Source organism: Phocoena phocoena, chromosome X (genome assembly GCF_963924675.1).
Source record: "Phocoena phocoena chromosome X, mPhoPho1.1, whole genome shotgun sequence".
Taxonomy (NCBI): Eukaryota; Metazoa; Chordata; class Mammalia; order Artiodactyla; family Phocoenidae; genus Phocoena; species Phocoena phocoena.
Window position 1 is genome coordinate 71,205,400 of NC_089240.1, and position 26,288 is coordinate 71,231,687.

The following is a 26,288-nucleotide window of genomic DNA, read 5'->3' on the forward strand; positions in this document are numbered from 1 at the left end:
TTTAAGGTTTTGTTTTCAATTTTCAGTCCACTTTCCTGAATAAAGGTGTATGTAGATAACAGGAAAAGGAGAGAGGAAGAAAGAAGACATAATGGCTACAAAAACAAGACTAATCAAGCTTCAGTAACTTGATAAGCTATGTTGAAATATCTTTGTTTTTGTGTCTCTGGTCAAAACTATTACTAAAACTAAGATTCTTCTATAAAACCAAAAAGACCTTTCAGAAATTAGATATTATGCATTTCATAGCTAAACTGCTCAAAATTAATTACATTTTTTCCCAGAGTTCCATCAGTTTGGAAAAAACTCTCAAACAATGCTTTTAAATTTTACATACATCTTTTTGCACCACAGCCATTATATCTTGTTAATCCTTCAGTATACGTTGTTCGACAATATCTTTTTCCAACTGAAGAATTTCAGGACAACAGAATGCAACTATCTTGAAATGCATACCTGTTAGGTAGCCAAAAGGCTGTATCATATATCCTCCCCCTACCCAATCACAAACTGTCTGAGGCATTTTTCTCTGATAAAGAAGACACACTGAATGAGGTATCATCAGGCTCCGGTGAGGCATGATTGAAATCCATCTCTTCTAATTCAGGAGGTAAATCTGACAGCAGTGCCTGAGTCAGAAAAATCAATTGTTTTGAATTAGTACGTGGACATATTTTTTCCAATTTTACAGTTGTGGTCCTTTCACATTGATTTATTTTTACAGATTTAAATAAAGGAGCATTTCTCTTTCAGGACCTTATACAATATCTTACCTAAGAGAAAAATTCTTCATACATTATTAAGGAAGTAACAAAATACTAGAACTTGAGAGCGTGGATTATATAGAGTGGAATCCTGAACAAAAGGGAAATAAGGAGAGAAATGAGCAACTATTCTGAACCAAATGCCTTGAAGTGTTTGAGATAAGTGATTTTCATACTAGTTTTGAGTGTTCACTGATAACTGCTAAAGGGCTTTAACATTATATTCCTTATTAAAATAGTCCTGCTTGGTTATGCTGTGTCCTTCAGACTAAAACACATTTCACAAAAGAGTATTTTGTACTTCAGTGGGAGAAAGAACTTAGCAGTTAGGGGAAAAGTTCAGCTATTCTACTTTAGATTAAACTTTAACAATTTAACAGTCCAAGTGATTTTTTTTCTTTTATTAGGCCATGCCCATATCTACAGATGGCCAAGCATTCACCAAGACACTGCTGAACCAGTGAATTTGGCTGTGTAATGATGCATCTAGAGGGCTGCTCATTTTTTCTGCTGGAGTAATTTGGATAAGCCAAGAGCCATGAACTAAACTTTGCCATGCTGTAATTGTTTCATCTGGAGTTGCAGAACATGCATTCATACTAGAGAAATAAATAATTAATCAAGTTTTATCTGGTTGGTAGTGCTGATGCCCATTTGACCATCAGAAATTGCAAATTAAATGATTAATTTGATGATCCTAATACCAAAAATAATGTAGCATATCTCGGCAAGTTTTAGACAACGTTACTTGTAGTGTGGGCTTTGGGTGCAGTAGTAAACAAAGATCAAGGGAACAGGAACAAATGTAAGCTTGCCACTACCCAAATACGGAACGAAAAAACAGGGCATGTTAGAGAACACATGAAATCCACTTGAAATAAGACATTACTCTCCTATTCTGTTTATTAAAAGAAGTGACAGCTATAAATCCTACAGTTTTTGTCTTAGAGCAAAGAGGAAAGATTAGAGCTTTCTGTCAGGCTTCAAAAGGAAAGACTAACTCCTTCTGAACAAAAATTTATTATTTATTTTATGCTATTAAATTGTCCATGAACTTCTTGATGAAACTGAGTGTACTATTTACAAAGCAGTCACCTAAAGGTACTACATACTCTCTAAGGTTTCTAGATTGCAGTCATAGGACACAGAGCCCTTTTCTGCTAGATCACTTGTTTACCACTAACCCAGTCTAGGTGAAACAAAGACTTTGCTGATTTGGTTGATCATAGTTTATGAGAAATACATCACTGGATTTATTTCATTTTGCAAGTGTGAAGAAGCCCCATTAAAGAGGGCAAAGTGTTACAATTAACATAGCTTAGAGTACTGGAAAGTCAAAGTAGATGAGCAAAGTTAATGACATTCTAAATTCTAGTGGGGAGACCTTCAAATCAAAGAAGCACTACTTTTTATTTCTTTCTCATTGCACCTAATGTAGTTGACTAAAATGAGTGTAGTATGAAATAGGAAAACTTTAATATCTGAGGCAATATAAGGCACAACTAATGCATGAAGTCCACTTTAAAATTCTCCTTTTCAGTATCTTCTGGATTGCAACATTGGCACACTGAACAAATCTTCAGATTATGTCAGTTACTAGAACTGTCTTTTTCATAGACCAAAGTGAACACAATGAGCCCTCTTCACTTCAGGTTCTTCATCAGTCAGAGCCTGACCTAGTGTCACTCTTCCTAAGAGATTAAGGCATTTCCCAAATATATCATCAGTCTCTATAATACTTATTCTGGGCCCTAGGGTGTGAATGCCAAGTTCCATAATGTTAACCATTCTTATCCTCCTTGCAAAGTGGAGAAATCGAAGTTCAAGAAAGGCAATTGACCTGGCTAGAATCACATAGTGAATTATCAAGGGAAGAAAGACCATAACTAATGACTTAGCACAGTTCTGGGAACATTATTTTTATTTTAAAATGGCTATTGATTAAAAATTTATTTGGATAATCAAATATTTCAGTCAGACATTATCATATATTTTTAAATCCTGGACTGCTTCATTGGAGCAAAGTATTCTGTGGAACACTCATCTCACTCAACTTACCAAAATCAAGATTAATAGAAAAACAGGCTTTTTAAATGAGAAACCAGTGACAATATGGCTCTCTTTTATTCGGCAGAATAAAAATTAATTCCTTCCAGAAATAAACCTCTAAGTATTTCATAGTATAAAGATCAGTAGTTTAAGAGATGACCTGGATAACTTTTGTGGACTACTATGTGTCTTCTATATTTTTAGACCGTATTTTGAGATCCATTATACCCAATCTCAACTATGAAAATCAGTAGTTTCTATCTGGGGGCTGATTATATAGGCCATGATTTTCAGTACTTTTTTTTTTTTTTTTTTTGCGGTACGTTGGGGTAGAGGAATCAAACACTATCGTTAAATTGGGAAAAGTGAATGCTGCACTGTGGTCACAAAGAATTTCACAAAGTAATCTCACGTTTTTTTAGTGATGAGCAACATATCATGAAATAAAAGGTATTCAAACACTTGTGAACTCTAGTAGGGGCTGGAATGTAACTGAAATCCAGAAGAGAGGCAAATGCCTCACTTCTTTCATTCACAAAAGGTCCCCAAATATGTGTCTCTCCAGTTAGTGTAGCCCCATCTCTACAAACATTTTGAGAATTTCTTTAAAACTAATTAAATGAAATAATATGAACAAGATGGGGAATACAGTCAATAATTATGTAAAAAATATTTTAAATGTTTTCCCTATTTAGTGGTGGCTTGGAATTAACAAAGTATGATTAATCAGTTATTTTGATTTTCCACTAAAGTAGCACACAAAATCTGAGTATTTTTTCCCAAACTGTGCTTTAAAAAAAAGTCACAAAGTAACAAATTCTTCCTTGATGCCAAGTAGGAATGAGGTATAAAAACAAAAAAATATGTAGAACCCAAGTGTGACATGCTACTTTTCAACATGATACATTACAGCTTACTATTCTCTTCTGTCACTTACCTGCTGTTGTTCCTTATCGTCAGCTTTTATAGCTAGTATCAAGCTTCTTACAAATGTCTGAAGTTTAAAATATTTTTGCTTTTGAATCTCTAGTTCATTTTCAATGAATCTGACTTCTTCATTCTGAAGGAGAAAACATCGAATAATACAATTACTCTATGCAAACCTAGGACCGTACATGTTTGATGTACAATAAAATTTTTAAAAAGCAATCAACTTAGAGGGACAATAAAGAAGATAACATTTTAGCATAAAGGAATATAAAGCACAGAAGTAAATTATCCTTTTACTCAAAGGCTGCCTTTTAAGCAAATCACCAACAGAAAATAATCTGCAAGGTCAAAAATCCAATCAAATAAATTCCAGTAAGAGAAAAATCAAGAAACAGTTCCCTTCTTGGAAAGACTCCTCCTACATTAAACCTAATTAGCCTTTGGATTAGGATTAATAATAGAGCTCAATTAACCCCAAGTAAAGAGTGATAGCAGATGCAGTAATGCTGAATGTACTATTCACAAAGCCAAATACTGAGGTTATTATTTTGTACCAAGAAAGGACTCAAATTTTTAATAAGACTGTCTTAAGTAGTTTTCTGAGGTCCCCACCTTTATGTAAGAGTTTGTTATTTAGAAAATATCTCCAAATTTACCACTGATTTGAAACCAAGTCTCCACTATTTTTCCTAGTTGCGTAGGAAAAGAACAATAGACTAGGTTTTGGGAGGATTTTAGTGTCAGGTCTACTGATAATTGTGTAAACTTGGGCAGGCCAATTAACCTGTGATTCTATTTACTCACCAATAAAATGGATATAATACTAGCAGTCTTTGGGAATTCTAGCTTGAGGGTTATAAGGCTCAAATAAGATAATGGCCATGAAATTGCTCTGAATAGATTTACTATTTAAGCTACAATAGTCAAGAAAGTGTGGTATTGTCAAAAGGGTGGACATACAGATCAATGGACAGAACAGAGTCCAGAAATATTTATTATATATTACTTTATACATATATAATACATATATATATATATGTACATATACATATTTGGTTGATTTTTGATGAAGATGCTGAGGTAATTCAATGGACAAAGAACAGTCTTTCAAAAAACAGTGGTTGAACAATTGTAAATCTATACCCCCTCCAAAAATGATTATTAACCCTTACCTCACACCATATACAAAATTTAATAAGAAATGGATCATAGGCCTAAATGTAGAACCTAAAACTATAAAACTTCTAGAGGAAAACAGAGGAAAAATATCTTTATGTCCTTGGGTTAGGCAAAGATTTTTCAATAGGACACAAAAAGCATGAAATTTAAAAGAAGGATTTCATAAAAAAAAAAAACACAGCCTTTGCTTTTCAAAAGACACTTAAGAAAATAAAAATACATGCTACATATGAGGAGAAAAAAATTTGTAAATCACATATCTGATGAAGGACTTACATTCAGAATACATAAAGAGATCTTGCAGCACAAATATAGGACCAGCAACAGAATAAAAAGCAGGCAAAATATTTGAACATACACTTTATCAAAGAAGAAATGTGAATGGCCAATAAATATGTGAAAATGCTTAATATTGTTTATCATTAAGGAAATGCAAATTAAAATCCCAAAGAGATACTACCACCAACATACTACAATGGCTAATGTTAAAGAGACTGACAATAGCAAGTGCTGATGAGAATGTGGAGCAATTAGAAGTCTCATACTTTGCTGGTGGGAGTGTAAAGCAGTACAGCAACTTTGGAAAATGTTTTGGCAGTTTTTTATAAAATTAAACATACTCTTTTTTACCATCTGACTCAGCAATCCTACTCTTAAGTATTTACCCAAGGGAAGTAAAAACACATGTCCACAAAAAGACAGACATGAATATTCATAGCAGCTTTATTCATAATAACCCCAAACTAGAAGAAACACAAGTGTCCATCAGCAGATGAATAACAAATTGTGTTCATGGTTACACAACTGTGTCCAATTGTCAAAACTAAATGTATGAAAAGGTGAATTTTATTGTATGTAATTATATATCAAAAAAACTGATTAAAAAATTTATTACCGAGCCCTCTTGCCAAAAACTTGAAAATAAGCTGTACGTATTCTCTGCCACCAGAGAATCTGTCTCAAAGAGCATAGCAGGACCTTTAACAGCATTTGCTCAAAAAGCTGCATAAAATACATTAAATTAGTTAATTCTATGGGCATTCTTGTTTCAATTGAGAGGATACAGTTGTATTAATCATATTCTATCTATGAATATGTTTACTGCATCAATTATTTTATCAGCTCAGTTTAGAACTTATTTTACCTAATAAAACTGCTTCCTTTTCAGACCATTTAATACCAAGTGAATGATCTGCAAATGATGATTCAAGCTAAATTCCTTGTTCAAAGGCACTCTACAGTAATCTAAGTTATAAGCAAGCATTATAATAAAATTCCATGTGCTCCTGCTGTAATACACTTAACTAATTCTAAACTTTTTGTATTTTTAGTATTCATTGTCAGAACAGCAGTATTAGTAAAGTGCTGACCAGGAAGTCTTTTTGAATACAGGAGATATCTATCATCATTATCATAGTGTCCTTTGAAAGTGCAGTCCTCTAGAGCTACACTCACAGTCCATTAGAAAACATTTTAAAAACAGTAATTCACATTTGCAAAAGTCAGGAAGCATCTTTTGGTATGCAGATCTCTTCTCATGTAAATATTCCTCCACCTCAGTATTTATGCAATGTTTTTAAAACATAAACAGCTTTAAGATAATTTAATATTTCAGACATTTTCTTCTTGGAGCTGCTTTTTGCAAGCCTATTAAACGCTTCCTAGATTACAGGCAGTAATTTATGTGTACTTTCGAGATTTTCCTAAGCAAATGGTTTGTGAGAAGAACTAGTAAGATAACATCAGTCACTGCATTTCACAAAAAAAGACCTAGCTCATTTTTCTTTTTAAAATCTTCCCTACATTCCCACTAAACTTTGTCAATTCTCCAAGGTAACTGTAGGGAGCACTCAAGGCTTCATGAGAACCGGGGCTTTGATCTCTGAGCAGGCTACTGATGGATGCCAAACATGAGGTGTTATTTTATGATATAGCTACCCATGCCTCAGAAACTCAGCTCATCAACTTGTGTTATAAACATTTGGGGTTAGTTAGAACTCCTAGCAATATGGATTTCTAGCAAATATCTAAGTCAGAAACTCCACTATGCCCACACTGAATAGTGATGTTTGCATATTAGTAATTACCAAACACACATAAAAAACATTCTTTCATTTTGCTACAGTGAATCTCAAGAACAACGAGAGATTGTTCAATTTAGTGTGGGGGGAAATAAGTTATAATAATACAGCTGCGGATCTTAATTGATTTTATATAAATGAGCACGTGCATAATAATATTAAAAGTATTTCCAAGGATAAATTAATTTATTCACTCATTCAGGAACTACTTACAAGACACCTATGTCCTAGGCACTAGACCAGGTAACATAAACATGAATAAGATAAGTATCTACAAGAAGCTTATGATGAATATATTCAAGAAACCAGCAAGGTGATTTTGATCCCAAAACAAAGAACACTAGCATGTGTATGCAAATAGAATAAAACAATGTTCTCTCAACGAAGATTACATTTCCAAACTGGTAAGTCTATTTTATTTATTTATTTTTCTGGCTGCACTACACCGCATGCAGGATCTTAGTTCCCTGGCCAGGGATCGAACCTGTGTCCCCCTGCACTGGGAGTGCAGTCTCAACCACTGGACCGCCAGGGAAGTCCCTGGTAAGGCTATTTTAAATCAACTTACTGAAATCAGCATTGAGAACTGCTATATGAGGTTTCACTTACAGGTACTTCAGAATTAAGGTAACAAAATTCACTGATGAAGTGAACCGAAATATCTCAAATAATGATTACAAAGAGACATATTTTCTATATAGGTGCTAATTTTTGAGAGTTAAATATTACTCAGCCATAAAAAGAAACAAAATTGAGCTATTTGTAATGAGGTGGATGGACCTAGAGTCTGTCATACAGAGTGAAGTAAGTCAGAAAGAGAAAAACAAATACCGTATGCTAACACATATATACGGAATGTAAGAAAAAAAAATGTCATGAAGAACCTAGTGGTAAGACAGGAATAAAGATACAGACGTACTAGAGAATGGACTTGAGGATATGGGGAGGGGGAAGGGTAAGCTGTGACAAAGTGAGAGAGTGGCATGGACACATATACACTACCAAATGTAAAATAGATAGCTAGTGGGAAGCAGCTGCATAGCTAAGGGAGATCAGCTCGGTGCTTTCTGACCACCTAGAGGGGTGGGATAGGGAAGGTGGGAGGGAGGGAGACGCAAGAGGGAAGAGATATGGGAACATATGCATATGTATAACTGATTCACTTTGTTATAAAGCAGAAACTAACACACCATCGTAAAGAAATTATACTCCAATAAAGACGTAAAAAAAAGTTCATGTAGAATGGTGATGTTATATAAAAAATATCCTTAATAAGGTAGCGAAAGACCCCTTGTTCCCACAGAATTTACCAAAATGGAAATCACCGGGATGAGGGGAAGATGGCGGAAGAGTAAGACGCGGAGATCACCTTCCTCCCCACAGATACACCAGAAATACATGTACACGTGGAACAACTCCTACAGAACACCTACTGAACGCTGGCAGAAGACCTTAGACCTCCCAAAAGGCAAGAAACTCCCCACGTACCTGGGTAGGGCAAAAGAAACAAAGAAAAAACAGAGACAAAATTATAGGGATGGGACCTGCACCAGTGGGAGGGAGCTGTGAAGGAAGAAAGGTTTCCCCACACTAGGAAGCCCCTTCGCGGGCAGAGATTGCAGGTGCCGGAGGTGGGGAGCTTCAGAGCCGCGGAGGAGAGCGCAGCAACAGGCGTGCAGAGGGCAAAGCAGAGAGATCCACGCAGAGGATTGGTGCTGACCGGCACTCACCAGCTCGACAGGCTTGTCTGCTCACCAGCCGGGGCGGGCGGGGCTGTGAGCTGAGGCTCAGGCTTTGATTGGAGGGCAGGGAGAGGACTGGGGTTGGCGGCGTGAACAGAGCCTGAAGGGGTTAGTGCACCATGGCTAGCCAGGAGGGAGGCCGGGAAAAGGTCTGGAGCTGTGGAAGAGGCAAGAGACTTTTTCTTCCCTCTTTGTTTCCTGGTGCGCGAGGAGAGGGGATTAAGAGTGATGTTTAAAGGAGCTCCAGAGACGGGCACGAGCTGCGGCTAAAAGCGCAAACCCCAGAGACGGCTAAGGCTGCTGCTGCTGCCACCAAGAAGCCTGGGTGCGAGCACAGGTCACTATCCACACCTCCCTTCCGGGGAGCCTGTGCAGCCCACCACTGCCAGGTTGCCGGGATCCAGGGACAACTTCCCCGGGAGAACTCATGGTGCGCCTCAGGCTGGTGCATTGTCATGCCGGCCTCTGGCGCCGCAGGCTCGCCCCGCACTCCGTGCCCCTCCCTCCCCCCCGGCCTGAGTGAGCCAGAGCCCCCGAATCAGCGGCTCCTTGAACCCTGTCCTGTCTGAGCAAAAAACAGTCGCCCTCCGGCGACCTACACTTAGAGGCGGGGCCAAATCCAAAGCTGAGGCCCTGGGAGCTATGAGAACAAAGAAGAGAAAGGGAAATCTCTCCCAGCAGCCTCAGAAGCAGCGGATTAAAGCTCCACAATCAACTTGATGTACCCTGCATCTGTGGAATACATGAATAGACAACAAATCATTCCAAATCGAGGAGGTGGACTTTGAGAACAAGGTTTATGATATTTTCCCCTTTTCCTCCTTTTGTGCATGTGTATGTGTACGCTTCTGTGTGAGATTTTGTCTGTATAGCTTTACTTCCACCATTTGTCCTAGGGGTCTATCTGTCCATTTTTCTCTTTTTTTTAAAAAAATTTTTTCTTAATATTTAATTTTAATAACTTTATTTTATTTTACTTACCTTCTATCTATCTTTCTTTCTTTCTTTCTTTCTTTCTTTCTTTCTTTCTTTCCTTCTTTCTTTCTTTCTTTCTTTCTTTCTTCCTTCCCTCCTTTAGACAATGAATCATCCCAAATTGAGGAGGTGGACTTTGAGAGGAAGATTTATGATTTTTTTCCCCTTTTCCTCTTTTAGTGAGTGTGTATGTGCATGTTACTCTGTGAGATTTCGTCTGTATAGCTTTGCTTCCAACATTTGTCCTAGGGTTCTATGCGTCCATCTATTTTTTAAAATTTTTTTCTTAATAATTTTAATGCTAATAACTTTATTTTACTTTACTTATCTTCTTTCTTTCTTTCTTTTTCTTTCTTTCTTTCTTTCCTTCCTTCCTTCCTTCCTTCCTTCCTTCCTTCCCTCCCTCCTTTAGACAACGAATCATCCCAAATTGAGGAGGTGGACTTTGAGAACAAGATTTATGATTTTTTCCCCTTTTCCTCTTTTAGTGAGTGTGTATGTGTATGCTACTCTGTGAGATTTTCTCTGTATAGCTTTGCTTCAAACATTTGTCCCAGGGCTCTATGTGTCCATTTGTTTTTTAAATTTTTTTCTTAATTATTAATTTTAATGTTAATAACTTTATTTTATTTTACTTATCTTCTTTCTTTCTTTCTTTCTTTCTTTCTTTCTTTCTTTCTTTCCTTCCTTCCTTCCTTCCTTCCTTCCTTCCTTCCTTCCTTCCCTCCTTTAGACAACGAATCATCCCAAATTGAGGAGGTGGACTGTGAGAGCAAGATTTATGATTTTTTTCCCCTTTTCCTCGTTTTGTGAGTGTGTATGTGTATGTTCTGTATGAGATTTTGTCTGTATAGCTTTGCTTCCACCATTTGTCCTAAGGTTCTCTCCATCCGTTTTTTGTTTTTTTTTAATTATTATTCTTAACAATTATTTTTTGATTTAATAACTTTATTATATTTTACTTTATTTTATTTTATCGTCTTTCTTTCTTTCTATTTTCCTTCCTTCCCTCCTTCCTTCCTTCCTTCCTTCCTCCAACTGTTCCTCCCTCCCTCCCTCCTTTCTTTCTTTTCTTCTTTATTTCTTTCTTCCTTCCTTCCTTCCTTCCTCCCTTTCTTTCTTACTACTTCTACTAATTCTTTCTCTCTACTTTTCCTCCCTTTTACCCTGAACTGTGTGGATGAAAGGCTTTTGGTGCTGCAGCCAGGAGTCAGTGATGTGCCTCTGAGGTGGGAGAGCCAACTTCAGGACACTGGTAAACAAGTGACCTCCCAGCACCACATAATATCAAATGGCAAAAATCACCCAGAGACCTCCATCTCAATGCCACCACCCAGCTTCACTCAACAAGCAGCAAACTACAGTTCTGGACACCCTATGCCAAACAATTAGCAAAACAGGAACACAACCCCAGCCATTAGCAGAGAGGCTACTTAAAATCATAATAGACCCAAAGACACCCCAAAACACACCATCAGACGTGGACATGCCCACCAGAAAGACAAGATCCAGCCTCATCCACCAGAACACAGGCACTAGTCCCCTCCACCAGAAAGCCTACACAACCCACTGAACCAACCTTAGCCACTGGAGACAGACATCAAAAACACTGGGAACTATGAAACTGCAGCCTGCAAATAGGAGACCCAAAACACAGTAAGATAAGCAAAATGAGAAGACAGAAAAACACACCGCATATGAAGGAGGAAGATAAAAACCCACCAGACCTAACACATGAAGAGGAAATAGGCAGTCTACCTGAAAGAGAATTCAAAATAATGATAGTAAAGATGATCCAAAATCTTGGAAATAGAATAGACAAAATGCAAGATACTTTTAACAAGGACCTAGAAGTACTAAAGATGAAACAAACAATGATGAACAACACAATAAATGAAATGAAAAATACTCTAGATGGGATCAGTAGCAGAATAACTGAGACAGAAGAACGGATAAGTGACCTGGAAGATAAAATAGTGGAAATAACTACTGCACAGCAGAAGAAAGAAATAAGAATGAAAAGAACTGAGGAAGTATCAGAGACCTCTGAGACAACATTAAACGCTCCAACATTCGAATTATAGGGGTTCCAGAAGAAGAAGAGAAAAAGAAAGGGACTGAGAAAATATTTGAAGAGATTATAGTTGAAAATTTCGCGAATATGGGAAAGGAAATAGTTAATCAAGTCCAGGAAGCACAGAGAGTCCCATACAGGATAAATCCAAGGAGAAATATGCCAAGACACATATTAATCAAACTATCAAAAATTAAATACAAAGAAAGCATATTAAAAGCAGCAAGGGAAAAACAACAAATAACACACAAGGGAATCCCCATAAGGTTAACAGCTGATCTTTCAGCAGAAACTCTGCAAGCCACAAGGGACTGGCAGGACATATTTAAAGTGATGAAGGAGAAAAACCTGTAACCAAGATTACTCTACCCAGCAAGGATCTCATTCAGATTTGACGGAGAAATTAAAACTTTTACAGACAAGCAAAAGCTGAGAGAGTTCAGCAACACCAAACCAGCTTTACAACAAATGCTAAAGGAACTTCTCTAGGCAAGAAACCCAAGAGAAGGAAAAGACCTACAGTAACTAACCCAAAACAATTTAGAAAATGGGAACAGGAACATACATATCAATAATTACCTTAAATGTAAATGGACTAAATGCTCCCACAAAAAGACACAGATTGGCTGAATGAATACAAAAACAAGACCCATATATATGCTGTCTACAAGAGACCCACTTCAGACCTTGAGACACATACAGACTGAAAGTGAGGGGATGGAAAAAGATATTCCATGCAAATGGAAACCAAAAGAAAGCTGGAGTAGCAATTCTCATATCAGACAAAATAGACTTTAAAATAAAGACTATTACAAGAGACAAAGAAGGACACTACATAATGATCAAGTGATCGATCCAAGAAGAAGATATAACAATTGTAAATATTTATGCACCCAACATAGGAGCACCTCAAAACATAGGGCAAATACTAATAGCCATAAAAGGGGAAATCGACAGTAGCATATTCATAGTAGGGGACTATAACACCCCACTTTCACCAAAGGACAGATCATCCAAAATGAAAATAAATAAGGAAGCACAAGCTTTAAATGATACATTAAACAAGATGGGCTTCATTGATATTCATAGGACATTCTATCCAAAAACAACAGAATACACATTTTTCTCAAGTGCACATGGAACATTCTCCAGGATAGATCATATCTTGGGTCACAAATCAAGCCTTGGTAAATTTAAGAAAATTGAAATTGTTTCAAGTGTGTTTTCCAATCACAACACTATGAGACTAGATATCAATTACAGGAAAAGATCTGTAAAAAATACAAACACATGGAGGCTAAACAATACACTACTTAATAACGAAGTGATCACTGAAGAAGTCAAAGAGGAAATCAAAAAATACCTGGAAACAAATGACAATGGAGACACGATGACCCATAGCCTATGGGATGCAGCAAAAGCAGTTATAAGAGGGAAATTATACCAATACAAACCCACATTAAGAAACAGGAAACATCTCGAATAAACAATGTAACATTGCACATAAAGCAATTAGAGAAAGAAAAAGGAAAAAAACCCCAAATTTAGCAGAAGGAAATAAATCATAAAACTCAGATCAGAAATAAATGAAAAAGAAATGAAGGAAACAATAGCAAAGATCAATAAAACTAAAAGCTGGTTCTTTGAGGAGACAAACAAAATAGCTAAACCATTAGCCACACTCATCAAGAAAAAAATGGAGAAGACTCAAATCAATAGAATTAGAAATGAAAAATGAGAAGTAACAACTGGCACTGCAGAAATAGAAAAGATCATGAGAGATTACCGCAAGCAAGTCTATGCCAATAAAATGGACAACCTGGAAGAAGTGGACAAATTCTTAGAAATGCACCACCTGCCAAGACTGAATCAAGAAGAAATAGAAAATATAAACAGACCAATCACAAGCACTGAAATTGAAACTGTGATTAAAAATCTTCCAACAAACAAAAGCCCAGGACCAGATGGCGTCACAGGCGAATTCAATCAAACATTTAGAGAACTAACACCTGTCCTTCTCCAACTCTTCCAAAATATAGCAGAGGGAGGAACACTCCCAAATTCATTTTACGAGGCCACTATTACCTTGATACCAAAACCAGACAAAGATGTCACAAAAAAGAAAACTACAGGCAAATATCACTGATGAACATAGATGCAAAAATCCTCAACAAAACACTAGCAAACAGAATCCAACAGCACATTAAAAGGTTCATCCACCAAAATCAAGTGAGGTTTATTCCAGGAATACAAGGATTCTTCAATATAGAGAAATTAATCAATGTGATAAACCATATTAACAAATTGAAGGAGAGAAATCATATGATCATCTCAATAGATGCAGAGAAAACTTTTGACAAAATTCAACACGCATTTATGTTAAAAACTATGCAGAATGTAGGCATAGAGGGAACTTTCCTCAACATAATAAAGGCCATATATGACAAACCCACAGCCAACATCATCCTCAATGGTGAAAATCTGAAAGCATTTCCACTAAGATCAGGAAAAAGATAAGGTTGCCCACTCTCACCACTCTTATTCAACATAGTTTTGGAAGTTGTAGCCACAGCAATTAGAGAAGAAAAGGAAAGAAAATAATCCAAGTCAGAAAAGAAGAAGTAAAACTGTCACTGTTTGCAGATGACATGATACTATACATAGAGAATCCTAAAAATGCTACCAGAAAACTACTACAGCTGATCAATGAATTTGGTAAAGTTGCAGGATACGAAATTAATGCACAGAAACCTCTAGCATTCCTATACAGTAATGATGAAAAATCTGAAAGTGAAATCAAGAAAACACTCCCATTTACCACTGCAACGAAAAGAAAAAAATATCTAGGAATAAACCTACCTAAGGAGACAAAACACCTGTATACAGAAAATTATAAGACACTGATGAAAAAAATTAAAAATGATACAAATAGATGGAGAGATATACCATGTTCTTGGATTGGAAGAATCAACATTGTGAAAATGACTCTACTACCCAAAGCAATCAACAGATTCAATGCAATCCCTATCAAACTACCACTGGCATTTTTCACAGAACTAGAAAAAAAAGTTCACAATTTGTATGGAAACACAAAAGACCCCGAATAGCCAAAGCAATCTTGAGAATGAAAAACGGAACTGGAGGAATCAGGCTCCCTGACTTCAGACTATACTACAAAGCTACAGTAATCAAGACAGTATGGTACTGGCAGAAAAACAGAAAGATAGATCAATGGAACAGGATAGAAAGCCCAGAGATAAACCCACGCACATATGGTCACCTTATCTTTGATAATGGATGCAGGAATGTACCATAGAGAAAGGACAGCCTCTTCAATAAGTGGTGCTGGGAAAACTGGACAGGTACATGTAAAAGTATGAGTTTAGAACCATCCCTAACACCATACACAAAAATAAGCTCAAAATAGATTAAAGACCTAAATGTAAGGCCAGAAACTATCAGCCTCTTAGAGGACGTCAGAGGCAGAACACTGTATGACATAAATCACAGCAAGGTCCTTTTGACCCACACCCTAGAGAAATGGAAATAAAAACAAAAATAAAAAAATGGAACCTAATGAAACTTCAGAGCTTTTGCATAGTAAAGGAAACCATAAACAAGACCAAAAGACCACCCTCAGAATGGGAGAAAATATTTGCAAATGGAACAACTGACAAGGGATTAATTTCCAATATTTACAAGCAGCTCATGCAGCTCAATAACAAAAAAAAGAAACAACCCAATCCAAAAATGGGCAGAAGACCTAAATAGACATTTCTCCAAAGAAAATATACAGACTGCCAACAAACACATGAAAGAATGCTCAACATCATTAATCATTAGAGAAATGCCAATCAAAACTACACTGAGATATCATCTCACACTAGTCAGAATGGCCATCTTCAAAAAATCTAGAGACTATAAATGCTGGAGAGGGTGTGGAGAAAAGGGAACACTCTTGCACTGCTGGTGGGAATGTGAATTGGTACAGCCACTATGGAGAACAGTATGGAGGTTCCTTAAATTACTACAAAGAGAACACCCATGTGACCCAGCAATCCCACTACTGGGCATATACCCTGAAAATACCATAATTCAGAAAGAGTCATGTACCAAAATGTTCATTGCAGCTCTATTTACAATAGCCTGGAGATGGAAACAGCCTAAGTGCCCATCATTGGATGAATGGATAAAGAAGATGTGGCCCATATATACAATGGAATGTTACTCAGCCATAAATAGAAATGAAATTGAGCTATTTGTAATGAGGTGGATAGACCTAGAGTCTGTCGTACAGAGTGAAGTAAGTCTGAAAGAGAGAGACAAATACCGTATGCTAACACATATATATGGAATTTAAGAAAAAAATGTCATTAAGGACCTAGGGGTATGACAGGAATAAAGACACAGACCTACTAGAGAACGGACTTGAGGATATGGTGAGGGGGAAGGGTGAGCTGTGACAAAGCAAGAGAGAGGCATGGACATATATACACTACCAAACGTAAGTTAGATAGCTAGTGGGAAGCATCTTCGTAGCACAGGGAGATCAGCTCGGTGCTTTGTGACCACCTGGAGGGGTGGGATAGGGAGGGTGGGAGGGAGGGAGATGCAAGAGGGAAGAGTTATGGGAACATATGTACAACTATTTCACTTTGTTAAAAAGCAGAAACTCACACACCCTTGTAAAGCAATTGTACACCAATAAAGATGTTAAAAAAAAAGAAAACACTGGATCATTAAATGTCCTTTAGAAGTCAATGAAAATGATAATTCAAATTTCTGGGCTGGATACTCTGGCCTGCCCAGGTCTTCAGCTTGAAACCTTCTCACGTGGGCTCGTGCCCCAGAGTGGAAATGTGCTAGAAAGGATCCTCTGAGTTATGGGCCCAGCCTTATCGGAACTGTTTGCGTGTAGTAAGCGGAGCATACTTAACAGCTGTGCAATCCAGTCCTCTCGTCTGTAGTTTCCATAGCCTGTGCCAAGTGGTGGCTTGCAGAGCCATTTTAATTCTGAACTGGGCATTTAGAAATATTGTATGACCATGTGGGAGTGATTACAAGGATCTCCTGTACTTCAGAACCAACAACTTTATAATTTTATTAGCTGAAAATACAGTTTAAATATAGGATTATATTGTGCTCTTTGACCACTTTGCAAATAAATTTCAAAAACTAATTTCCTTCTGTGTTTACAATGTTCAATATTTTAAAGTCTGACATGTTATGAACATTTGGAAAACAGAATCTGTTGAATGACATAACTTTCAATTATAGTAAAACTGAAAAGATTTTTGAGAAAATGACAGCTGTTGTCTTTTCTGATTAAATGTTATTTATTGTTAATATCTTAAGATTACTAGTCTCTGCTTTGAAGATGTATGATATTTAAGAAAATAGCTTTTGTGCATGAAATGGATGAATCTGTTGCCAAATTTCAGAAGGCCCCAAATTACCTGACAGGATATTGATTAACAAAGGGAAAACAATTACACCTCTATGCAGAAAACATATTGACATATTAGACTGATAGCTTATGTCAAAATTTAATAAAAACAAAATTATGTATGGCACACTGTCAAAGTAAGTCTTTCAGTTCAGTAACAAGTGACATTAAGAAAAGGTCATTTCTTTTAATATTCATTCAGTATTTGCTTTGGGAATTGTTTTTAAACTTCTAAAACAGGTATATTCTTATATTCAAAAAATGTCTTCAGAAATTGAAATTCAAGATAAAATTAGCAAGGGACACTGGAGAAAATACCCCCTTTACCATCATTTAAAAATGAACATGGGCTTTAAAAAGCCATTGTCATACATTTCACATTAACCACCACTATGCCTTATCTTGCCATACACCATCAATAATTACTCCTGCTCAGCAAACTGTGCTTAAAACCATAACCACTAAACCAGCCAGCATTAATTAAAATGTCCAGCACTCTGACTGATATCCAAGTGCCTGAGAGAGTCAATGCAGAGTCCCAGTATACCTAATTTATCAAATGGAAGTGAAATAAACTGGTACATAGGTACTGTAAAAGTCTGCCTCCTTTAATATCTTCTCTTAAATATTCAGAATCTGAAAATACTTTTACCTTATAATCCAAGAGAGAATTCACTTGTTCTACTTCAGAATTACTTATCATGTCACTTTCTTCATCATCAATAATTTCTATTTTCTGTAACACAAGTAAAGAAGTTTTCCTAAATATATAGCTGATCATCACTATACTCAGTAATGTATAGAGCATATATACATTCAATATTCAGTTTTAGTGATGAGGTTATCTAGTCTAGGTTATCCAGAATAACTCTAACTGACTGGTTACTCAGCTTTACACCCAGTATGTGTCTGAGCCACCTCCCTCAGTAAGAGAAAATTATTGTAATACTATTTAAAACAGAAAAAAAAAAACACTTTCACAATATCCCTGAAATAATAGGCATTCGAACTCTGCTTAAATAGTGCCCTCCAGGAAGGGAGCTTGCTTCCTATAAGGGTAGTCTGTTCAACGATAACCAAATTTAATTGGTTGGAAGGGCTTTCTTTTTTAAGTTTCCATATATCTCTTTGCAACTTGTAATGTAAAATATCAACATATGACATGTATTGCAAAGTCAAATACAGCTTTAAAAAGAAATTCACTTATTTACGGCATTCCATTAGTTATACAATTAAAAACAGACATTTATAATGTAATGGCAAAAAGATCAGGATGATTTGTTTCCTTCACTAGACAGTGAGAAAGAGAAGAGAGCAAGAACAAGAGACACACTAAACTGCCCTTAGCTTTAAAATTAAGGTACAGCATAATTTGTACAGTATCTCGCACACAGTAGGTACTAATTAAATATTTGTCAAAAGAATGAACAAAACAGCTTAGCACTGATGGAAAAAAAATGACCAATAAGCTCCAACCATGGAGGAAAGGCAAGTTCTCTAATCATAGAACTTTTTTTTTAAAAAAAGCAAAAGCAAAACGAAAAAAAAAATTGGCTTTAATTTTTCTTTTGCATATGAAAAACACAGTTAAGAAAAAACACTTTTAAACATTTAAATCCTGCCAACCAAAAAGAAAATTTAAAACAGAGAAAAGCTAAGCTAGAGTTAGTCACTAGGCAGTCTTTTAAGAACAATCACATTAATAGCAACATGTTGTAGGCAGAATTTGAAATCAAGTTTCCTACCCAGCAATAGATATGGTGATTAAAAATCACAAATGAACTGGGAATGATCATATTTGATATATTGCCTATGAGAATATGATACTATAACAGCGTTTGTGACCTGCAGGTTTCTGAGTCAGGAGGACAGCTGCAATGAAGTTGCTTTCTACTGCTGCCTGGAGATGAATCTAATGTTTTGTTTTCTATTACAATCACTATAAACTTGGGGCTTAATCGTGTAAGCTCTCACCAGAATGCAGATTTGATATCTTTTTTGATGTTGTTTTTTTAGATTTTTCTATTTGGATTGGTTCTGGGAAAAAAGAGCTAAGTAATCCAGGGAGGAAGGCCCCAAGGACCACTGTATAGATTTGCACATATAAATAGGTCTTATATGTCTTTGTGATTTGTCATCCATTAATAATTGTGGACACTCAAAAGTTATAGGCAGAGGAGATAAACTTTTGAAAGTTTGGAGTTTTGTCTCTGAAAATCAATTGCTCTTGAAAAATTAGGTGCCTAAGTGACTGTGAGTCATCCCATGCCATGACTTCATTCATTATCTTCAAATGTCTGCCACAGGGGAGATCCAATGCTGAGAAATTCAGACTAAAAGTGAACATGTCTTTAGGGGAAAAGAGTTCCAATTTGTAAATAATTGTATATAATTTGTAATAGTATTACTCAAATCTGGAGCAAAGGAGATTATTACTTGGTGAAATTAAGAATATTAGCACAATTAATAATTGCAGAAAACAATTATTACTAGCTATCTAATGAAAACACAACTTTGCTTCAGAATAAAAGTATGTTTTCCTATATGTCCATTGAATTTACTCTTAGAAGGGCCAAATATAAACTTAAATCAGGACTGAAATCAGTAAAATGCAATCCTAAACTACACTCTGTATGTGGAAAATACTGTTATATATTGTCGATATCTAACAAAAAAAGAACAAAACTGTATTTTATGTGCTCAACTTTTATTAAGGAGATGTGACAGAATTATAGTGTCAGATAAATAATGTTTGTAATGGAAGCCAGGGTAAATCTTGAAGTTACAGCCATTTTGTAACAGAAAAATCCATTATAGGGACCATTTGTAAAGTTTGCAATCAAGCACAAGCACAAAACACTGATTCAAAAGCAAAAGCAAAACAAAAGCACAATGACATTTGCCTTTATGTCTGACTTTAGGTTAATACCATCTTGATTTCTGTATTATTTGTTGGAGTCAGAATATAAACAGATGCTGCTAATACAGCTGCTTAGAGAAGATCTCTATATATCAATGTTTACATTTTCACAAAACTCAGTTTAATCCACATGTAGGCTGTGTCTGCTTGCTATTCAGTTTCTTAATACTGCCTTTCTTCCATTGCTGCAATTTTTAAGATGACTAGCAGAGTCCAATTTAACTAAAAAGAAGAAAAGTTTCCAAAAACAGTGTAGATAGGTATGGTCTGAACAAAGAACACAAGAATCAGGAATCCTTGGATACAAGTCCCAGAACTAAGTAAGCCTTCCTCCATGGTCTCAGGCTAAACTTTTTTAACTCTGCCATCTGTCAAATGAGAAAAATCTGCTCTTTGCTAAATGTGTTGAAGCAAAATAACTTGTTATGTATAAAATGTCACATGTGTAGTAAGCATTAGGTTTTTATATTTGCAAAGCTCCTAAATTTAAAAAAAAGGTATAAATGACATCGCTTTAAATTTCATTTATTAGACCCTATAAGATATATCATTGCATTGGTAACAGATCCATTTTGGTTTGTGAAGTGGAGCAAGACTTTATTCTGAAAATGCTGATATTTTCACCAACTGGAAACAAATCCTTGGAATCCATCATATAATGAGGAAAGAATTTCAAAACATACATACCACATTATCTGCAGATACTGTATGGTGGCTCTCCTCCTTATGAGCCCTTGCCTCATTTAGAACAACTTCACTGGACTCCTCTACAGAAACAAAGAAGGCCATGATTTCATTTTTCATTCCTTAAAACTTTATTGAGAATGCTTTTTTCAAAATCACTTAAATAATTTCTCTATTGTAAAAAGACACAAATGGTAATTCTACTTCTAACAATGTATTCTAAGGAAATAAGTGTGGATGGATTTGAATTTAAGGATGGTCATCACTGTGCTGCTTATAATTTAAAAAATGAAGTAACCTATATGCTTAACAATGAAGGCTTGGGTAAATCGTGTAGGGCTTATCCTTACAATAAATACTAGAAAGCCACTAAAAATGAAGTAGAATAATAGTTGATAATAAAGAGAATATTCATGATCTATTGGAAAGAGAAAAACTGAAGGTGACAAAATCTACTCTATAGCTACACTGTGATCTTAATTTTATAAAAGAAAACAAGTACACATTCTCATGGAGAAAAGAAATACTGACGTTATTTACACCAAAACATTGCCATTATTATTTCTGATTGAAATTACAGGCAACTTGTATTACTCTTCATTTTGTCTAATTTACTCACTTTAATAATTCTTATTTTCTTTCATTTGCTTATTTATATTTAAATATTTTCTACAATAAACATGTATTGTTCATTTTAATAAGAAAAAAGTGATACAAATAATGTTCAAATACATGATATAAAGCTATAAATATAGTACATTTTCAATTTTGTAAAAAGGGATGTGTATATACATGTACACACACACAAACAATCCTGTATATATGCAGAGAAAACACTGGCATAAATATTCTCTCACCCCCATTTCAAGAGAGGATATCACTGAGGGGTAGGAATATTTCTAACTTTTTCATTGTATGTTCCAATATTTTATATAATGAACATGTATTCTTTTTATGATCAAAATTTAGTATTCTGATACTGTAAGGGGAGTGGCCAAGATGGCAGAGTAGGAAGACCCTGAGCTCACCTCCTCCCATGGGCACACCAAAACTGCAACTATTTCAGAGCAACTACCCATGATAGCAGCATGAAGACTAGCAGGAAAGAATCTTTACTGCTAGACATATAATGAAGGAGCCACAAGAAGAGGGGTAGAAGGGGCAAAGACACAGTATAGTGAAAAACCATACACCTGGGGAAGGTGACCCACAAACAGGAGGATAATTATAATTGCAGAGGTTCTCCCCAAGGAGCAAGGGATTGAAGCCCCACATCAGGTTCCTCAGTCCAGGGGTCCTGCACTGGGAAGATGAGCTACCCGGAAAGTTTGGCTTTGAAGGGCAGCAGGGCTTACTTTCAGGAGAGCCAGAGGGCTGTGGGAAAAAGACTCCACTCTTAAAGGGCACACACAAAATCTCACACCCTCCAAGATCCAGGGCAGAAGCAATAATTTGAAAGGAGCCTGGCTCAGATGTACTTGCTGATCTTGGAGAGCCTCCTGGAGAAGCAGGGGGTGATTAAAACTCATCTTGGAGACACAGATGCTGGCAGTAGCCATTTGGGGGAGTTCATTCCACCATAAGGACATTGTTGCTGGTAAACACTACTTTGGAATCCCCCCTCTAGCTTATTAGTGCCAGGACCCACCCTGCCCACCAACCGGTGGGCACCAGTTCTGGGATGCCCCAGACCAAACAGCTAGCCAGGAAGGGACACAGCCTCACCCATGAGCAGGCTGACTGCCTTAGGATCTCCTAAGCTCCCAGCTGCTCCAGGACCTGACTACATCCACCAGAGTGCCCAGGACCTGGCCCAGGTCACCAGTGCACCTGTGCTAACCCCAGGACTCCCAGGGCCCTATAGCCAGAGACTGTGGGACACAACTCTGCCCATCAGTGAGTGGCACTGTCACCACTATTATTCAACATAGTATTGGAAGTCCTAGACATAGCAATCAGATAAGAAAAATAAATAAAAGACATCTAAATTGGAAAGGAACAAGGAAGACTCTTACTGTTTACAGAAGATATGACACTATACATAGAAAATACTAAATATACCCCTAAAAAGTACTAGAACTCATCAATGAATTTGGTAAATTTTCAGGATAACAAATTAATATGCAGAAATCTGTTGTGTTTCTATACACTAACAGTGAACTACCAGAAAGAGAATTTATGAAAACAATCCCATTCACAATCGCATCAAAAAGAATAAATTACCAAGGAATACATCTAACTAAGGAGGTAAAAGATCTGTACTCTGAAAATTATAAGATACTGAGGAAATAAATTGAAGATGACAAAACAGATGGAAAGAAATTCTGCGTTCATGGGTTGGAAGAATTAATATTGTTAAAAGAACCATACTACACAAAGCAATCTACAGATTCAATGCATTCCCTACCAAAATACCAATGGCATTTTTCAAAGAACTAGAGAAAATAATTCTAAAATTTGTATGGAAGCAAAAAAGACCCCAAATAGCTGAAATGATCTTAAGAAAGAAGAACAAAACAAGAGGTAGCACACTCCCTGATTTCATACTATACCATAAAGCTACAGTAATGAACAGTAAGATTCTAGTACAAAAACAGATACATAGATCAACAGAATCAGAGAGCCCAGAAATGAACCCACACTTATAAGGGCAATTAATCTATGACCAGGGAGGCAAGAATATACAATAGGGAAAGTACAGCTTCTTCAATAAATAGTGTTTAAAAAACTAGTCAGCTACATAGAAAAGAATCAAAATAGACTACTTTCTCACACCATATACAAAAACTCAAAACAGATTAAAGGTTTAACTGTAAGACCTGATATTATAAAACTTCTAGAAGAAAACATAGGTAATAACTTCTTTGACCTCAGTCTTAGCAGTATTTTTTTGGATATATATCCTCAGTCAAGGAAAACAAAAGCAAAAATAAACAAGTAAAACTACATCAAACTAAAAAGCTTTTGCAGAGTAAAGGAAACTGTCAACAACACAAAAAGGCCGCTTACTGAATGGGAGAAAATATTTTCAAAGGATGTATCTGATAAGGGGTTAAGATCCAAAATATACAAAGATCTCATACAACTCAATATCAAAAATACAAACAACCCAAGTTAAAAATAAGTAGAGAACCTGAATAGACATTTTTTTTTTCGAAGAAGACATAGAGATGACCAACAGGAAAAGATGCTCAACATCACTAATCATCAGGGAAATGCAAATCAAAACCATTTTGAGATATCACTACACATCTGTCAGAATGCCTATTATCAAAAAGGCAAGACATAACAACTGTTGGCGAGGATGGGGAGAAAAGGGAACCCTCGTGTACTGTTAGTGAGAATGTACATTAGTGCTGGCAGATACTATGGAAAACAGCATGGAGACTTCTCAAAAATTAAAAATAAAACTACCATATGATCTAGCAATTCCACTTCTGGGTATTCACCAAAGAAAATGAGAACACTAATTCAAAAAGATATATGCACCCCTATGTTCATTGTAGCATTGCTTACAATAGCCAAGAAATGGAAGCAATTTAAGTGCCCATTGATAGATGAATGGATAAGGAAAAATCTGGTATACACACACACACACACACACATACACACAGTGGAATATTACTCAGCTATAAAAAGAATGAAACCTTGCCATTTGCAAAAACATGGATGGGCCTAGAGGGTATTATGCTAAATGAAATAAGTCAAACAGTGAATGACAAATACTGTGTGATTTCACTTATATGTGGAATCTAAAAAACAAAACAGATGAACAAACTAATCAAAAAGAAATAGAGTCATAGATACAGGGAGCAAACAGGTGGTTGTCAGATGGGGTGGGGTGTGGGCAGGACAGAAATAGTTGAGGAAGATTAATTGGTAGAAACTTTCAATTACAAGATAAATTAGTTACAGGTATGAAATGTACAGTGTGGGGAATTACAGTCAACAATTATGTAATATCTTTTTAGTGACAGATGACAACTATACTTGTCATGGTGAACGTTTTGAAATGTATAGAAATATTGAATCACTATTTTTTATATCAGAAATTAACAAAGCATCATAGGTCAATTATACTTCAGAAACAAACTCATACAAAAAGAGATCAGATTTGTGGCTACCAGAGGCAGGGGGTGGGTGGATGGGAGATTGGATGAAGGTGGTCAAAAGGTACAAACTTCCAGTTATAAGATAAATAAATACTAGGAATGTAATGCACAACATGACAAAGATAATTAACACTGCTGTGTGTTATAAATGAAAATTGCTAAGAGAGTAAATCCTAAGAGCTCTCATCACAAGGAAAAAAAATTTTCTATTTCTTTAATGTTGTTTCTATATGAGGTGGGGGATTTTTACTAAAACTTTTGTGGTAATCATTTGATAATATATGTAATTCGAATTATTATGTTGTACACCTTAAACTTATACTGTGCTGTAGCTCAATTATATCTCAACAAAACTGGAAAAAGAAGTTCGCATACTGTAAGTATGAATGAGTAGTCAATCACTGGCTGTCATACTAATAAAACAGCAATGAAATTTTTTTAAAAACCCCGATAGTTTAAAAATGAGAAAAGAAAAAATTAAAGAAAAATTAACTCAGAAAAATCAGTGTACTAAAAAGTTCTCTGTGCTGAGCTAGGAGAAGTGGCTAATTCACAGTATAGTGTGTCTACAAGATAATCCTCTGTCTTAAGATTTCCCCTACCTCTAACCCTTAGAAAAATAGGGCTAATGTTTCTCTCTTTTCTTTCTGCACAGCCATGTCATAGATTGTTTGGATAAATACTAGTGGAAGTTCTCAGCCCCTTGGTAGTGAACAATTTATTTCACCATAGAAAGAAGAACAGAAATAGTTATCAGTTCTCCTAAGATTTTTTGAGTCCATTCCTTCCCATGGAAAGACATATAAGGGTGCAGTGTATGAACATGGGAAATGACTAGGAGGAAAACATTGCTCATCCAGGAACTCACATATGAGTGCATTGAGAATTAAAGATATTCAGGGAAGTTTTACCAGAGTTTTAATGCAAAGTCCACTAAAAATTCAACTGATATTTTTTTTCTATAAAACAATGGTTCCTAACCCTCCTACACTGTGGGTGGGAATGTAAATTGGTGCAGCCACTATGGAGAACAGTATGGAGGTTCCTTAAAAAACTAAAAATAGAGCTACCATATGACCCTGCAATCACACTCCTGGGCATATATCAGGAGAAAAACATGGTCCAAAAGGATACATGCACCCGAATGTTCATTGCAGCACTGTTTACAATAGCCAAGACATGGAAGCAGCCTTAATGTCCATTGACAAAGGAATGGATAAAGAAGATGTGGTACACATATACAATGGAATATTACTCAGCCATAAAAAGAGAATGAAATAATGCCATTTGCAGCAAAATAGATGCACCTAGAGATTTTCATACTGAGTGAAG

General features: G+C 36.1%; 1 protein-coding gene across 1 annotated transcript in view; it reads right to left on the reverse strand.

Moving 5' to 3' along the window:
• Positions 1-503: 503 nt before the first annotated feature.
• The window catches only part of HDX (highly divergent homeobox), a 146,971-nt gene continuing 121,186 nt past the window's right edge, over positions 504-26,288 (reverse strand). The window contains exons 6-9 of the mRNA XM_065901211.1: positions 20,848-20,927; positions 17,893-17,976; positions 3,751-3,873; positions 504-629 (exon numbers count right to left, since the gene is read on the reverse strand). Of these exons, the coding sequence (XP_065757283.1) occupies positions 504-629; positions 3,751-3,873; positions 17,893-17,976; positions 20,848-20,927 (413 nt within the window). The remainder of the gene's footprint in view (positions 630-3,750; positions 3,874-17,892; positions 17,977-20,847; positions 20,928-26,288) is intronic.